This window comes from Electrophorus electricus, chromosome 18 (genome assembly GCF_013358815.1).
Source record: "Electrophorus electricus isolate fEleEle1 chromosome 18, fEleEle1.pri, whole genome shotgun sequence".
Taxonomy (NCBI): domain Eukaryota; kingdom Metazoa; phylum Chordata; class Actinopteri; order Gymnotiformes; family Gymnotidae; genus Electrophorus; species Electrophorus electricus.
Window position 1 is genome coordinate 9,064,190 of NC_049552.1, and position 18,497 is coordinate 9,082,686.

General features: G+C 41.0%; 1 protein-coding gene across 10 annotated transcripts in view; it reads right to left on the bottom strand.

The window, feature by feature from the left end:
• Nucleotides 1–18,224, bottom strand: part of pbx3b (pre-B-cell leukemia homeobox 3b) — a 73,348-nt gene extending 55,124 nt beyond the window's left edge. For 5 of the 10 annotated variants that reach the window (XM_035536411.1, XM_035536409.1, XM_035536417.1 and 2 more), the window contains exons 1-2: nucleotides 16,669–18,224; nucleotides 15,830–15,903 (exon numbers count right to left, since the gene is read on the bottom strand). In XM_035536411.1, coding sequence (XP_035392304.1) covers nucleotides 15,830–15,903; nucleotides 16,669–16,865 — 271 coding nt within the window. In that variant the 5' untranslated portion in view covers nucleotides 16,866–18,224. Of the gene's footprint in view, nucleotides 1–15,829; nucleotides 15,910–16,668 lie in introns of all 10 variants that reach the window. The other 5 variants (XM_035536410.1, XM_035536407.1, XM_035536416.1 and 2 more) reach the window with 2 other exon arrangements.
• Between the last annotated feature and the right edge of the window lie 273 nt (nucleotides 18,225–18,497).

Here is an 18,497-nt window from a genome sequence, read left to right on the forward strand (position 1 = left end):
GGCTTGGTGAAAAATGTCATAACTGTATGTCTTCAGCTGGATAAAAGTGGATAAGCCAGTATTGAGACACATGGACATACACTCAGACACAAACTCAGCAGCAGAATGAGGGATTTATCAGATAACCACTTATTGCTTCCTGACCATGCTTTACACTCGCACAAACACACAATAATTACTGTAAATAATCCAAGACCCCAAAACATTATCAAGTTTCTGCACATAGTAAAATGCAGCAAACTATTCCACAGTCGATCATTAAATAGCACTGACAGACTACCTGTGCTATCTTTACAGTTATGAAGATAGCTATAAAGATAATTATGAAGAATGTGTTTTAAGAGTTTTTAAAATAAACCTCTTCATGGCCAAAAATATGGTATTTAAAAATGTATTAAAGTTCATTTTCAGCTCTGCCAAAGTTGAAGGTAGAAAAGCATGATTCTGTTTGCAGGAGTTTATCCAACATTGACAGGAGAGACTCTGTTTAAAACCAGACTGTCAGCAACACAATGCAGCTTTATTTACTTGGCCACTGCTATAGACTATATTCTATTTTAAGAGACGTTTTTCTCTAGACATCCTCAGTTCATACGGGGTTACAAGTAAAACAAAAAACAAACAAAAACAAATGAACCGCCCAGCTGTGTCTAATATCACTGGAATAAAACACTATTCAACAAAATTACCATTTTGGCAAAAGATGAAATGAAAAATAGTCACTACTAAACTGCTACTGAAATACTAAGCATGGACAATTTAAGGGCTTGGCTTCATTTGTGAAAACAGATGAAAAAGCAGATATAAGAGAATGGATAGATAGATTTAAATAATTATGCATATGTACAAGTGTGTGTTTGTGTGTGTGTGTGTGTGTGTGTCTGTGTGCGTCTATGTGCATGTGTGCGTGTTTCTAGAATAAACAGGGGCTTTCCTTGCATCGAAACAACAGAATCAACCTCTCCAGCAGGAAAAATCAGAACTGGATGAATAAAATATGCTCCCATTTCTCCTCATGTTTGCCTTTGACAAATAGTGTGGGACTGGAAATCTCCATAAATCACTATTAAAGACAAGTATATCATCAGCAAGCATGTATCTTCCGTGGCCTGACCCATTCATTACTGAGAAAAGACCCTAGACTATCTTCGCTGATTAATTAATTCAAAATGTCGGCTGTTATTCAGACTGGTGCTATTGGAATAACACTTGACAATGTTGCCTGAAGAAATCATCCGGAGTTTGTGTGGCTGCAAGGCTGATGATGGCATGTGGAACTGCTCTATGTCCACCTCTCTCTCCCTTTCTCTCTCTGCCTCTTTCTCTCTTTCTTTCTCTCTCTCACTATCTGTCTCTGGGTCTCTTAGACTACCCCCCTGCCCCCATGCTGAGTTCCACTGCTTGGGCCAGTGTTCACACAAAGCTCTGTGCTCCAACATCTCCTCTGTCCCCAACGCCAGAGTGTTGGTGCTGTGGCCCCATGCCTGTGCTGATCACCACAAACTGTACACGGGGAGAATTAGCACCCAGGGAGGCTAGCAGAAAGACAGGGAGAGGGAGAAAGAGAGAGAAAGTGAGTGAGAGAGAGAAGGAGAGAGAGGGGAAGAAAAAACAGTAGATACCCCCACTCCGCTGACAACTGGCCATGCTGTCAGAGTGACACACATACACACAGACTCCCTGACACACACTGTTTGGTTTTCCCACGATCACACACTGCTCGCTTCTGCAGCTGGCGATTTATTGCAGGGAAGGACGGGGAGAGGGAATGATCCTGATAACAATGCAGGGAGCTCACATGGAACCCACAGCCTCTACAGCAATTGCTTCAAACCTTGGCACTATGCTGCACTTTAGAAAGTACAAGAAATGCAGCTTGAATTTGGGGAAATTGGTGGTTCCATATTTCTAAACACACAGCCTGTGTGTGTGTTCTATCTCGCTTCTCATCAAGCGTGGAAGGTAATCAGGGCTCAGGAGAGACAGGAGAAGCTCAGTCATTAAATAAATTAACTGTGCTGCTTGGCGATCCCATTGCACTTGCAAATACAGAATACAGCCGTGCTCCGCATACCTGCAAGTCGCACGCACACACACACACACACACACACACACACACACACACACACACACACACACACACACACACACACAGAAATATAATGCTCATACAAACCCTTGAGGGAGAAAAAAATGTAGATTTTACAAAAATATGAAAGTTATACTCTGAACAATGCATACAAATTAGTACACCCCAAAACTGCAATCACACAAACATCCAAAAGAACTCACACACACAAACACTTCACACACACACACACACACACACACACACACACACACACACACACGCACACACGCACACACACGCACACACAATTCCCTCTCTCTGTGTGTCATATTGAAAGTGTCTCTAATTTGAGGAGGAAGAAGCAACACGCCCTCTGCCCTAGCCGTGTGTTATACATTTGTGTGGTATGACTCCTCTACTCTGCATGATTATATTAGAGGACTGGGAGCAAATTAACAAGGATGTGGAGTGCAGTGTAAATTCCAAACACAGTGAGGAATGATGCATTCTTTAAGCCGCTTTGTGTATGGCGTCCAGTAAAGAGCCCTCCCTCAGAGAATCGTACTACAGCAGGAGAGGAAATACATCACGGGGGAGCAAAACAATGTACTAAGATTAAAAGAAGGAAAGTGTTCACTTTGAAATCCAGTTACTACATCACATCATTTTAACTGCATGATTTATTTTTTTTCTCTTGTATTTAGGGCATTATTTCCCCTTTCTAATGGTACTAGATTGTGCTTGAACTATGGAACTATGAAACGATGTGCTTGAAATTGTGTTCAACTACATTTGGGCAAAGTGTGGATAACACGTCAGATTTCAAATTGTGAGAAAGGTTTCTTATATGTCTTTGTGCATGTTCATGCATCCAATGAAAGTATCAACACATCACATGACATTTAAAAAACCCAAACTTTCTACAAAATTCACTGTATGCTTTTCTTTCTGTTAACTGGTCCTGGTTCTCTTGTAGAAGCTACTGATTCACTCCTAGCAAATGCCTGCGCTATCTCTGTACCCTGATACCCCACAAGAGAGAGGAATCCTGAAGTGTGCCTCGTAAACCAAATCCGGATCAATCATCCTGACAGAGCTGCAGCTTATGTCAGAGGGGAAGTGAGCACAACAGTTCATGTCAGCAGAACGACCACTGTCAGAGCTACTCTTTCCATAAATGCAGCAGCGGTGCGCTGAGACCAACCTGCCTCAAAACTCTATTCACAGAGGCCAATGGAGTAACAGCAGGACTTTCTTTCTGTTCTGACTCATAGATGAAGTACTTACGCGTGCGCGCATGTGTTTGAGGATGAATGGTGGCCGAAAATCACCAAGGCCTGGCTAATTAAAAATGCAGTCTCTTGTTGGACACAACAGATAATGGTATCGTGGATGCTATATATGATCAAATTTTGGTCGCCTTGTCCAAGACGAAACCAAGCATGGAAGATTTTATGAGTGAATGAAGATTTAGTTACAGCTTTTTTTCCCTTGGGTGATCGGGGCCCTTAATTAAACATAAATTCAAGCATTGTTTTTTAAATAGATTGAAAAATAAATATTTAGATAGAATATTAGTCTAATTGTAGTGATTGGAGATTGTTTTTAAATATCACCATACACCATAGTATTATGCTGCATTATTTTTACATATTTTGTCTCTTTTCAAATGCCCAAATGCCTTCTAGCCACAAGTAGCTGTTGAACTGGGGCCATGAGGAATAATTCACCAGGCTGTGTCAAGCCAAGGCATGCTGTGACATGCGAGACGTACTGCGTTAACGGGACAGGAAGTCTGAGGCCGCAGACATGTGGTTTCACTGCACATCTCACTCTCAATACGATTACTGCAACAAAATCATGAGACAAACTGAGTGCCAAGAATCCTGATTAAATGAATTAACAAGTAACTGACACACTGTCATCCAGGCATTGCCAGAGAGCGAGAGAGAGGAAACAAGCTTCTTAAAAGACACCACACCTACAGAATCATAAAGAGCCTACCTCACTCGCGTTGCTGCAAAGATCCAAGTACAGGGTGCACGATAAAACATTTTCCTTTGTTTATGCCATTTTTAAAGAGTTGCTCCATTAATTCAGTAAAATGGATGTTGTTCAGCAAAATCCTGGCACAAGTTTCTAGCAAGGAATGGAAAAAAACAAAAGCTTCATCACCAGGCTCAACAAAGTGCTGTGACAGACAGTATCACCGAGTGCTGGCAGAGGGATCCAGCCAGGAGACTCTCCAAGTACTGCATGAAAGTGGGACAAAATGACGAAAGGAAAAACAAAGACTGAGCTCTAATGTACTAGAGATGACCTCCACCTACTGAGAGAATAAAAACCAGCTCTGTCTTTTTCTTCTTTTCAGTCCTCTTCAAAGCTGTGCAGAGTGGAAGGACAGTGCTTCTCTGCTCACTTCCATTAATCTCTGCTTTCGGGGAATCACATGCAGATTAATTTCAGTCATCCCAAACATTGGTGCATATTGTTACGGCACTGTTCCTCCTCATTCAACCTACACACAGGCCTCGTTTCTGCCCAGAGAGGAGAGGAGAGCCATGGCACAGGGTAGATGAGGCTTTCCAGAGCAGGAGAAAGTGGGAGCAGAAGAGAGGCAAAGAGACGGTATCCCCGGAGAGAGACACAGAAATGGTATCCCTGGGGCTCTGACACCAATTAAGCCATTTCACCACAGGCCCAAAACTGGATCTGTCCCCTTTCCCTGAAACCTGAGACAGCATCTAGAACTGGCTGGCTCTGTGCCATGTTTCCGTTGCTTCAGCTTTCAAAAATGAACTTCAAGGTTTTAGGGTGGAGAGAGAGAGAAAGAGAAAGAGAGGGGGGTTGGGAGGAGGAGGGCAGATTTTGGAGTGAGCTTTTGTTTACTTTAAATGATAGGATTTACAAAGATAGAGGACTGAGGAAAGGAGAGCAGTCTCCCTAGCATAGCTAGCCACACAGATAGTACATCTCAGTAGTTCAGCTAGGCGTTAAAGGCTTTCTCGATGTGAGATGCACTCTCACACCAGTGGCATGCTTTGTGGTGTCTCAAACCACCCTCGTCTGCCAGTGTCTTACATGTGTAAGGATGCTTCAGGTAGTTTGGCCGAAATATATAAGCATCATTAATTAAAGGAACTGTATGTTTAACACGCAGAAAGTGTGTGTGTGTGTGTGTGTGTGTGTGTGTGTGTGTGCGTGTGTGCGTGTGTGTGGGGGGGGCGGGCATGTGGGGGAGAGCATTAAACATGTAAACATTAAGTGAAAACATTACAGTCAATGTGAGCAATGGCATCAGGAGGCTTTCCTGATATTATATAAATAAGTGGGGGTAAAAGAATCAATCGATATATAATCCCTCTAAGCGAAGAAAGCTGAAGAATGTCGAGCTGTGGCTTCCCAGCACAGGCTGCTCGGCCGGCAGCCCACCAGCTTCTGGACATTTACATCTGCTTTTAAGTCTTTTATGGTTGCCTCTGGGCTGAAGGCAAAGCGGAGGTTGTCACGTCTGCTGCGGAATAATGTAAGCTTTGCTATGAATTAAATATTAGAAATCTTAACACAGCAGCCAATAAGAATTATTTCCCTTATTAAAGCAGCAGAAGACGCTGATTAAAATTTCATTGCATTGCAGTCTTTTCCCCATTTCTGTTTTCAATATATCATTCTAATGTGTGAAAAGCAGAGGAACAATGGCACAGGGACTTAATTTGAGAAATGAAAACAGGCGAAGAAGAGAAGACATCAGTGGTATGGGGAGAATGAGTCTATTAAATGAGTGCAAAGCTTTGCATTTAAAATTCTAACAGGAGATTACACTTCTCTTAGCTTATAAAACAGGCTCGTTTACTTTTACTCTAACACTGAAGTACAGGTTTTAGGGTAAAAAGCGTAGGTGTGAAAATTAAACATGTCAATTGCAGGCATCTTCCAAATGCAGGAATTGCTCCAACTTAATTAACTTAAAAATACTGATGGTCAGTAAAAATGTGCTATTAAGTGATACAAATCTTGAAGACAGAAAATGTGGATCTCAGTGATTTCAGTGTAATTAAAACAAGTAACCATGATCTTTCAATTACACATTTGAACACATCATCACTCCATATTAACCAATCAACATTAAGGACTGGTTAAATTGGTAAACAGTATGCAATAAAAAAAAAAAAATTAAAAATTAAAAATTAAAAAAACCCTAAAATTTGCCTTCTGACTCCAGTCAAAGGTTATGTAAGATGTCTCTCTGAAAGCAATGAGGGAATTCTGTCCCAGAAACACCTCCCTCGCACAGCTGGACTTTCTTCACAGAAAAGTAAATGAACTTTGTAGTAAATGAAGGCCCTGGAGGAGATCGCTTCTGTGGGACTAATGAAATGGAGATCTATAAATAGTGCTTCCATTACGAGGAGAGGGTCACTGTCGGACGGCGTCTCCACCCCATCTCACCATCTTTGAACTAATAAGTGCTCCGCCATCAATACACTTTTCTACTGGACACCCAGCAGCGGTTTACTAGAAGATGACTGCTGCAGACATCAATGTTAACCCGACGAAACCATGGAGAGCAGCAGACCTGCTGGTGACCATGTCGGCTCTAAACCACCCTGAGATGGTAAGATGTGATAATCAGCAGATCTACAATATTAATAATATTATTTATTTACAGGAATCAAGGCATCCAAAACATCAGGCTGAGGAGGCAGATTGGCAAGATGGAGCTGAACTTCACTGTAGCTGGGAAAGTGTGTTATGAGGCCCGAACTGAGTCATGAAGCATTATGGTAATGTCAGAATAACAAAAATGCTTCATAGTGTGGATTTCAGATAATGCTAACATTTTTTTTCAGCATATCAAGCCTTCACTTGATTTTTAGTGGGAAAAAAAATGTTTTCCACTGGTTTTTATTTGCCATGCCAACATACAAAATCAAAGTATGTTTCTACCAGCCACAACAGAACCAGCTACACTGTCCATATAAATCTCCATATGGAAAATATGAATCACAAGTGCACCTTCTGTCAATATCAGATGCTTCTATTGTCAAATACAGTAGCATCATATGAATATAATTATACAGATGGTAAGATACATAAATGACAGATGTAAACATTGATCATATTTTTTTTCTTCATGAGGCATAAAGATGGCATGCAGTGGAGTGAAGCTTTTACGCTCTATGACAAAATTATTGATGACAACACATCACAAATTGCACTTATTTCATATACACATGTCAAGATGGGGGGAATGTAAAATATTAAAACAGCAGCAGTAGACAAGAGCATTTACTTTTTTAAATGAAAATTTAATGTTTCAATACGAAGCACGATTTGGTTAACTGACAAAGAATAGCTGACAATTTAGAGTTGACATGAGATTTATCAGACATTTCCTCTTACCACTTCTAAACAGTGCTTGTTTAGAACAGTGTGTGTGTGTGTGTGTGTGTGTGTGTGTGTGTGTGTGAGCAATGTAACCTTTAGCTTTTAGGAAGTCAAAACTGCATTAGGGTCACCAAAAGAGTAGAGTTTATGCAAAATATAAACTAAAATGAGAGGGTACAAGATTAATCCTTAATTAACTTCAAAAGATAAAATCAATTTTATGAAAACTAGAGGGCTTTTGTCAACTATAAAATAATTATTTGGTGATTTAAAATGGCATACTATCATGGGAAAATAAAGAAAGATTACAATGAACTAAATATGGCTCAAGCACTTGAAAAGTTGTTAGGTTATGTTAGGCCAGCATCATCAAATATTCCACAGTCATTCTCTCATAAACAGGCTATAGGACCAATCCGAAGTCAGAAATAATTAGATGAAACATGAGCTCAACTCATGCTGAGCTGCATGGGGGATAGGTGGTCCCCCTCCAGGGGGGGTCACATTTGTTAAATGAGATTTGTGAATGAACGGCAGTGTCACCAACAGCCACGTCCATGGTGAGGGGGAACATGGGAAGAATGCAGAGGCCCATAAAGGAAAGGCTTACTGAAACATTTGGATTTTTGCACATCTTCTCATGCACCACCACCACCGCCTTATAAAGGCAGGATTAGTCAGTTGCACGCGAGCCTAGATCAGGGCTGCCACTGAAATTGACAAGAGCAACATCTTCCACCAGCATGGTCCTTGAGCAGACCCTCACAGCCCTCAGTGCTTGTACCTGCATTGCGACACATACGCGTATGAAAACGAGCATTATGCCAACTCTGTCTCTGCTAACTGCCTCCTTACATCACAATCTAGAGATTTAATAATTAACCTTCTAAAACATTGTTGGAAGATGCTAATTGTTATGCCGGTTACCATAAAGACTAATTTGCATAACTTGTAGGGTAAAAAAAATTATATGCCTGATTTTCAAAAACAAATTGGAGGAGGCTTTGAGCTATAGAGACCAGAGAAGTTAATATTGTAAATATTGTAAAGCTGAAGATATATTTTCCAAAATTCTGTGGATTAGCTTTGTAAAAAATATGTTTGTAATTATGATAAGCTATAGAGCTGGGATATTACTTAAAAAAAAAAAAAGACAAGTGAGCCTGTGAGCTTGTGAAAGTGTAATTATGGGCCTTCTCTCTTTTTTGCATCCCTGGTGTCTGACATCCATCCTTCCTTTCCCTTGCTCTCTTTCACCTCTCATTTTCGTTTTTCTTTTGTTGCCACCCTCAGTTGGTGGAAGGCATGGGGGATTTGAGGAACTGTTGAGAAGATAGCCAGCTTTACCGAGCAAATGAAAAGAGAGTATGAGAGAAAGAGAAAGTGAGATAGGAAGAGAGGGGGAGAGGAGGGAGAGAGTGAGGGAGAGGGAGAGGGAGAAAAAGAGAGGGAGAGAGGGAAAGAGAGAGAGAGAGAGGCCATGGTGAAAACCTGGGGTCCTGCTGTGTAGGAGCCATTCTGCCTCACACTATCTTGTCACTGCAGACGCATCACCGGGGTAGACGCGAACAAAAAGCAGCCCAAAGTCAATTGTCTACTTCACTGAATGGCTTTCTATTGCAGTCTGCATATATTTACCATGGCATTCATGGAGGAAAAAAAAAAAAAAAAACACTGGGTCTGCGCTATTGTAATGAAAAGGCACGTGAGGTAGACGGTGCTCACTAATATTCCCCTTTCATCTTGGTCTCAGACCTGGACAGCCTGTCATAGAGCAAAAGTTCTGCATATCTTCCATGATTTCTGAAATACGGATTAGGATTGGGAGGTCGTTTTTCATAGTTTCATCATTGCAGCTATGTTATTTTGTGATTACCCAACAATTAATGAGCATGTACATATATAAATTAATTTAAAAAGTGGTAATAATAAAATATATGCATTTTATATATATGTAGTCATATATCAATGACACTGACACACTACCACTTATATAACTAATTTTACAACAAGAAAAATCAGATTAACAACTATCGATGAAAACAATGATAATACAACAGATGTCAAATCAACTTCAGGGTAGATTTAGTTGCCTCATTACTGCTTTGTCGGGGCGCCTCAAAATAAATGTTCCCTCAGGGTTTAAGAAATGCTTACTCTCTCAGTCCCTGCATTCCATTTATCCAAGCTAATGCTTTTAGCCAGCCTTGTATGCGCTTAATTACAATCACAGAGCAGATTAATTCAGCTGGTTCAGAGTGCACCAACCAGGACTCACCACAGATGAGCAAAAAGAGGGAGAGTGTGTATATGTACGTATTGGGAAGGGGAACTTTTGCTTTGCTCATGTACTCTGTGTGTGTGCGTGTGTGATTGCATGCGTGTTTGTGTGTGTGTGTGTGTGTGTGTGTGTGTGTGTGTGTGTGTGTGTGTGTGTGTGTATGTGCGTGTGTGTGTGCGCGTGCGTGCGTGCCAGGGGCAAGACACAGCAGGGGCCACATTACAGTGTCTTCTCTCTCCTCCAGACCTCCCGTTTCTGAACTTGATGAGTCAAAGGTCAGAAAAACAACAAGTCAATAGGCAGGCAGCGACAGAGCCAGGGAGCAAGAGAAGGAAGAGTGAGAGAGAGAGAGAGAGAGAGAGAGAGAGAGAGAGAGAGAGAGAGAGAGAGAAAGCTTGATTTTGGCACTGTAATATTTTTCTGTAATCTCTCTCTATTGATTAAACCTCAGTTTGCTTCAAAACACCTCTCTCTCTCTCTCTCTCTCTCTCTCTCTCTCTCTCTCTCTCTCTCTCTCTCTCTCTCTCTCTCTCTCTCTCTCTCTCTCTCTCTCTCTCTCTCTCTCTCTCTCTCTCTCTCATATATATATATGGAGGTAATCTTTCACCTTTGTTATTCCGTGCTGCTCTTGCTGCTTCTGCCACTGTTGCCAACTCTGTTCTCTATCGGAGAAAGAGCAAACAAACCTACTACGACCCCAATACGCGCGCGCACACACACACACTCAAGGTCTGATTACCACAAAGTCAATCCAACTGAAGTCTTCGTCATCTCAATACTGTATTCCCTCCTGAAACAAACCAGACAAGTTTATTCTCCACACTGTACAGCTCTTCTCCGGTGAGCTTCCCAGTCTGATCCATTTGTTTAGTATAGATAAGAGTTGTTGGTGTGATACACACAGTGTCTAGTGGGACAGCATCTATGTCAAAACAAAATCGTTTCAAGATCTTTCAGGGTACAGCACTACCTCACTCACAAACAGCACACTGGCAAATCTAACTGCCGAGGTACTATGAAACTTTTAGGGAGGAATGAGAGATAATGATTATGAATGAAAGATTATGATTATGCTTGCGATAATTAAGCAGCTAAATGGCTGAGGACCGTGAGGCATCCATATCCAAGGCACATTCAGCAGACCTGGGCCTGCCAGCTCTCTTCGCATCCACATTAAACATCAGAAAAAATCTGGAAAATGGAATGAGGAGAAAAGCATACACACACACACACACACACACACACACACACACACACGCACGCGCATGTACATACACACACACATGCTAAAAATTCTAGGAAGGCTGTATAGAGGTGAAATAATTTTAAGCGTTTCTGCCACATTCCCTCCATTCGGTTCATCTTAAATGCATAAAGCGAGAGAAAGTGGAGGGGAAAAAACAAACCCCTCCTGCTAAAAACACTCAATTTACTGACAGGCAAATGACTTCATGCTGCCACTTAATCTCATTTCTTGCATAATGCCCTCTAATTAGCATATCAAAGTGAATTAATACTTCTAGGGCTTTAGCAATGGGGAAATCTGCTGAGGGCCTCCAATAGCAGTTAGAGGAGTGCCAAGAATTCTCCCCTACACTACAGCTTTGCATTGCAAAAATTCTTCCATTCATTTATCTGCTCTTTCCCTCTCTCTCTCGCTCTCTCTCTCAAACAACATGACCTACTGCTCAAAACAAAGACAAGAATACAATTTCTAGATGCCCCAATCTCCATAGTATCCCATGGTCCCAATAACATCTTGAACCCAGTAACACAACAATCCTTCTTACAACACTGCGACATCTTTAACACATTTTAAAATGGAAAGAAACACTCACAAAATCTGCGCTCCCATGCCGCACAGCAACAAAATGTTCACAGTGATGCTACACATACTGACTAAACAATAATCCAGTCTAGTTCGTGACAGTTTGTTTCACTGCAGCGGACCCCGTCATGAGTAGGAAGACTTGGAAGTGGTTATGACCTAGCTGGGCTGAAGGCTCAAGGCAGGCCCCCGGCGAGTGCGCAGCATGGGGCTCCAGTCAGGGGAGGGCTCGACGTGAGCTTCAGTGTGGGTCACTCATGGAGGACCAAGAGCACGGCTGAGTGCTGCCAAGCAATAAGTGAGAGGAGGAAGAAGAGCAGGTGGGGGAGATCCACAGAGCCCTCGCTCAGCACATACACACACGCATGCGCACACATACATGCACAGGTTCTGAAGCCATTCCATGGTGAAATTACAATTACACTACCAACAAAGGAACACATGCACATGACAAAAAATCTTATACACATGCCCTTATTGAGAATATAAGGATGCACATTAAACACTCTACACACTCTCAAACACACACAGTCATGCACAAAGCATTGCAAACACTCACACACACACACATCCACACATACAAACCATCTTTCTTCCTCTCTTCTCCAAACAGATGTACATATACAGCTTTTCATTCTCACTGTTTACATAGTTACAATGCAAACACTTCAGGTTTGATTTAGCCACTTTGCCTTCAAGTCTCTGTTACAACAGATCCAAGAGCAATACAGAATGCTTCATCTTTTCAAAGCCTATCACTCAATATTATATATAAAAGCCTTGTGAATTTGAACATACTCAGACAACAACAGCATATTTTATGTTAGAACTCTTCTTTCTTCTTTAAGTGCAAATTTCCATGTACTGTATACAGCAAACAGGTTATGAAAAATTAAAGCATACTTAGACCTAACCACTGTAACCTAACTAAAAAGTACTGTTTTTTAATGAGTATTAAAATATTAAAGTATGACTAATAATAAGCCACATAACACAATTTCCTAAATTTATATGGCCTTTGACCCAAACTGCTGTTATATGCTGAAAAAATACCCACCTACACTGACAGGAAAAGTATATATGCATACCACATTTTTCCATTTGTTTACAGATCTCCTCACACACACACACACACACCCCAAATTTGAGGTACACACACCAAAAGAGAACAAATTATGGTCTGATACCACACCACAGTTCAACTCCATGATCATTTGAAATTTGCAGAAATGTACACACTGCTTTGACAGCATATTTGCTTTTGTGTGTGTGTGTGTGTGTGTGTGTGTGTGTGCGTGTGATTAGACAAAGTGGGAGAGACCAAAATGTGGTTGGCAGAAAAGGTGAGCAGGAGTAGAACGCTTATCAGCAGAGGCCTCTGTTATCACCCTGATGAGACAATGTCCTTCAACCAGCCACTGCAGAAAACATAAACCCCCAACTCACGAAGACGGCAGCTTTCCACATCCCCTCACCTGCCACACAGCCCAGTACGCTGCCGCGGGTACCGACAATAACCTTCTTCAGAACAATTTTGTTTTATGCTTTAATTTAAAGTACTTTAAAAATAACAATAATTAAAAAATGTAAAAAACGAACTTCTTCAAGGACTGTCTACACTCTCCATTTTTATCTTATGTTAGCATTCCACCTACATAGGTGCCACATAGCTCCTTCTTGGATGTGTTACTGTAAAAAGTGAAATGCCAAACCTGAAGTGTATGTTCACTCATGGGTTATGGGGGGAAAAATTAGCAGAAAGAAGCTTATTGGCTAATTAGCCTGAATGTGCTCAGAATAAAAAACAACACTTCAAAACAGGCTGCATCAAAAGGATTACTCAAGATTACAGTAACTAAGCTATTAAACATGCTCATTTAAATAATTAGCATACTTAGGGACTCTATTCTGCATGTATATTTAATTAGAGATATAATACAATATAGAACATAATTGTATTAAATGTAATACAATAGTCACAAATGGAAGCACACTCCACAACCACAAGTGGGTTTAAAATACTGAAAACGCAAACAGAGGATGACAAATGTTTCTTGTAAATACCATTACGTATTAAAATAACATACATATGTTTTACTTCAAGTAAAAAGTAAATCTGTGCATTAATGTAATTAAACGCTGTGTTTTCGGTGAGCAGAAGCTTCTCTGGCTCTATTTCCGTAAAGTTGAAAAGATTTTCAACAGGCTGTAAACCTGCAGTTCAAGCGTTTAGCCTCAGCATCCGCCCTCTCCTCTATCTCTGGGCGGGCATAAAGAACAGCTCCAGCACGCTGGCCAACCGAGTAGGGCCTTGCCCTCCCCTGCTGGAGAGTTCCGACGGCCTAGAAGTTCATTAAGTTTTATGATCTTCCCCGAGTTACTTCTCCTTATAAGCCGAGCAAAGGCCACCAATCTGCCAAAGCACAATTTCACTTACAACCACACTGTGGCAAAACCGTACACACGGGCAGACGCGTGGAGATGTCACAAGAGCATGTGCGTTTCTCCAGTTGAAATATACTGAATCAGAATACAATATTTCAGAACGAAAAGACACAGGTGGATACAAGAATTTCTGATCCACAACCTAGTTTCTAGAACATGCTAATTTCAGGGTGTCCAAAACATGCAAGTCCTTACGTCTCTTTGGACTAAACACTCCGACCAACCGTAAAGACAACTTTCTTGCAAACTAAATTTTCGCAGTGCTTTAAGTACTTTTATCCGAGTTATTCACCCGCTATTTCCGTGCCCTGCCGAAAAATACCCCGCTTAAAATAACATTTTTTGAAAAGACAGAAAAAAGTAGAAAGTGGCAATTCTCCTTAAACCAGAGCACACAAAGTGAATGCATCTTTGAATACATCCGCGACGTTAACCGCCTCTGTAAGAGTACCATATCCAGAATGTTGAGGGAAAGGGACATTAAATTACATTCTCCTGTTGTTCAACATATCAACTTATGTAGCGTTCAATGTATGCTGAGTCCCCCTCAAATAACTCTTTTGTGAGACAGTAACATATGTTAATACATGTCATTGTTGCGCGCGGTATAGCCTTGGTAACCTAACGTATGTGCTGAATTGATGCTGAATCTGTCGTCGAAGGTCATTTACAATGTAAGCGAGACAGATTGAGTGAATGGTTGACAAAAAAGTGAGAACAGAATATTTCCGCAGGTGCAAAACCGTGGAACGTGAGGGCGTGCGTACATTTGTGAACCAAGAGGACGTACTATTATACAATTTGTTATAAAATTGCAAAACGAGTGTTTTGCAGTTAACCAGTGTTTGCTCCTTTTTGAAATAAATTTGTCATTAAAGTGTGCTTTTTTGTCAATGGTTAGTAAAGTCAAGAAGGTTGCCATAAACAAATTATACTACATAACGCAATGGGCTAAAATAAAATGGCAAACGTAGAACACATGGTGACATTAAATAGACTGTAAAAAGCTGGTTCCTCTCTATCTGTATTACTTCATGAGATATTCATGTTGTCTCCTTTTACTGGTAGGCTTACTAATGTCTTCAGTGTCAGCGAGGCAACGGTTCACAATGTCTGCGTCCAGCATAATAAAATGGAGGCAATAATTAGCTGCAGGTCCGCCAATAGTGCCAATAATTATCCTGTAAATTGGACATATAATTAGGCTAAAGACCACAGGAATTGGACTGCCCTCCGGACCACATTTCAATAGCTTACTCGCAAAGGAGCCCACTATACGCTAGTGGTGATTATAATTAAGCAAACAAGCTATGGATAAGTACTAATACCGGGCAATATGTACGCTTGAACACACCCGTAACACAAACATGTCGCGATGTCGTATGATCCGAGCAATTTTCGACCTTTCTTTCTGTGGAATGAAATTAGGACAATGCGCGAGCGACGCGATGTAAACAATCAACTACCGGCTGCTTGCCTCGTGCACGCTCCCAACAAGTCATGCAGACCAGACTCACGATGAACCAGGCGTGAGACAACGCAGGAAAAAAAGCACACTTATCCAAGCCTGTTTCGCCTTCTTACGCTGGCAAATACACGCATTTCTCAGTTGAAATGTGCGCTTTCTTTACGCATACAACGCAGTGATGGCTTGGCAGCATATAACCGATGCACAGAGACGACCAAAGAAACGCCGTGAGAAAATAAGACAACTAGTAAAGATGGCGGTGTGTTAAGGTTTAGTGGCACAGAGTTGCCTTTGCTTGAGACGTCTGTGTATAATACTACCTTTTTGGGAAAGAATGCTCAGTCTTACCTGTTTTCTCTTTGATCTCGCAGAGTACGCTGAAGAGGGCAGGCTTCATTCTGTGACAGTTGAGTCCATGTTTCCTGTTTCAGTTGGGACAAGAAACAAGATTGATATATAGTCACTACGAATTAATAATTTTGTTGCTTTGTGTAACGATTTTCTTCGTTTTATACGGGTCCGCAATGAAATGAGTGTGATTCCTGTTTCAAAAATGATCATGTAGGGTCACAAGAGATTTCGAACCATTGCTGCACACTTTTTTGTCTTTATTAACTCCTAAGAGAAGTTGAATTACAAATAATAACTGCATGTTTTATGACCAATAATAACATATGCATAATCAGCAAAAATGTCCACTGAGTCGCAGGTTGGGCTAAAGTCCCAAGGCTTGAAACGATGAGGCCTCGGTGCTCCAACAACAGGATAGTGCAGCTGAAACTTTTAATGAAATGCCCACAAGTGTTTATCAGTCGCACACACGCAGCCTACGTGTGGTGCAAGGTTAGGCTATATATTTGTAGTTTGAAAGCAAGTGAATATAATTCTAGGCATGAGAATAATTATCTAAGCGAATACAAGTGTTTTGTGGACTTTCACAGAGCAAAACTGCAACTTTTGTAAATATATAGAATATCTTAAATATGTATATAGTTGGCTAAACAGACAAATCCGCTATGATCGTATAGAATGTCACAGGGGAAAAAGTTGGTCATACAACACAATGACATATAATTGTCTATATAGTAGGAAGCCAGTGTTAGCTCTACGTTAAAGAACGGAGCCGAATTTTATTTATCTATAGTTTAACCATTCAATTGGTCAATAATTTAAAGAAATGCACCAACTTTGCTTGCGCCTCGTCCAGACTTTGGTCTGTTATGGTCATGATTTGATGTAGAATGTCACCGATGTCTTGTTTTCTTCCGTCCCCATCAGTCCCATCGTGTCCATGTGGAGGCGGCAGTGCCATGCCTCCTTGTACCGAGTGACCAGCCAAATTGACACCGCCGAGAGTCTGCATGATCCGCGCTTGTTCGTCCATAGTCCGCCGCAACACAATCAATGCGCTTCTACTTAGTCACTGGGAATGGTAAATAAACGTTGGATGAACACATGCAAAATCAACTACATTAAATCATGAGCAGTGATTTGCAGGGTAGTATCGTCTCCGAAATGTTGACGGTAAAACGCTTTCGCGGCAAGAAGGCGAATAGCATGTATTGCGACCACCAGTGATACAGTAGACCTGTTCGTCCAAAGAATCACTTTCTCAAACCAAAAAAAAAATCAAAATTGTCCTCAAAACCCGCGTTGAATATGCCCTATAGAAGAAATATCAGCAGTGATATCGGATATTATTTAAACTTAGCATGTAAGTAACACGGTTGTTCGCTGAAAATTGTCCGAACCTTCATGCCAAATTGACTTTCTCTTCTCTTTGAAAAACTGAACTGTTGAAGCTCCTTGGAGATCAGTTGGATTTTTTGCCTGTGATTAGCAATCTTCTGTATATAATTTCTTCTTTTGTACTTCTTGAAAAAAATGCTCAAATCCACACTACAGATAGATGGAATCAAAATATCCAGTGTTCTTAGGGAAACGAATAATAGAACAAATTAAACAAATAAAACATTTAAAAGAAAAAACGTAAAACGTTCGGTACGAATAGTTGCCAAAATGATGTCTTTCAAAAGGTTTTCCAAAAATGTGATCTAGAAATTAAAAATAAATGAAATAATAAGCACCGGCAGCAAGAATTACAGCATAAACGTGACAATAAAAATATATATAAAATGTACGGAGAAAAGTTTTCTCAGGATGAGTGGGGAAAACAAAAACAAAAAAAAAAACTCGCGAAAAATTAATTACACGCCATAAAGCGATGCGCAAAAATATCTGCTTGCTCAAATTTATGAGGCGAGCTTTTGGGTTGTGTGTGTTTTATGTTGTTTGATGGCAGCCGTAGTGAGCGATTGACAATGTGCCAATGCCACTCACTCAGTGTGGACGTGTCAGAGCAGAAGCCCAGAAGAAAAAAAAGATACAAAAATCGACATAAAAATGCACGCTCCGCCCTGCAGGGGAGGGGTCTAGATTCTTATCACTTCTTGCCAGAGCCCCGAAAACAAAATGCCAGCGCGCTACTAATGATAGTGATGATAATGATGAAACAAGACCATCAAAAAAGAACGCTGAAGTCCCACTTTGCGTGTGCCTCATTTAAAGCGCGCCCGTTCAGCGAGATGCCGTCACATTATAGACGTTAAGAACGTTTGCAATAAAACACAGAAAAGACATACCCGAAGTTTTATATTGGCCGATACTAAACTGATAATGAATTGCTCTAGCTCTTCGTTTCTCCAGACCATAGCAGGGTATGGTCGCCTCTACCAAGCCTTGCTTGCGGGGTAGGCAAGCAGAGGACATGTTTATAATATTGGAAACAAAATGCTTTGAACCAATCTTAGCTTTGCTTTGGTTTGAGTGATTGTCTAAGCACCCAATGGTTGACTTCCATTGAGTAGAAATGCCCGCCCTTAGCACTTAATACCTTGCTACGGTCGTGCAGAGAGATATCAACTTCTGATTGGTCGTTGCCACGGGTGACATCTACTGCACAAGCAGGCGGCGCTGCGCAGTGTTCTTCTGCAGTTGCTATGGTAGCAGACTAGTC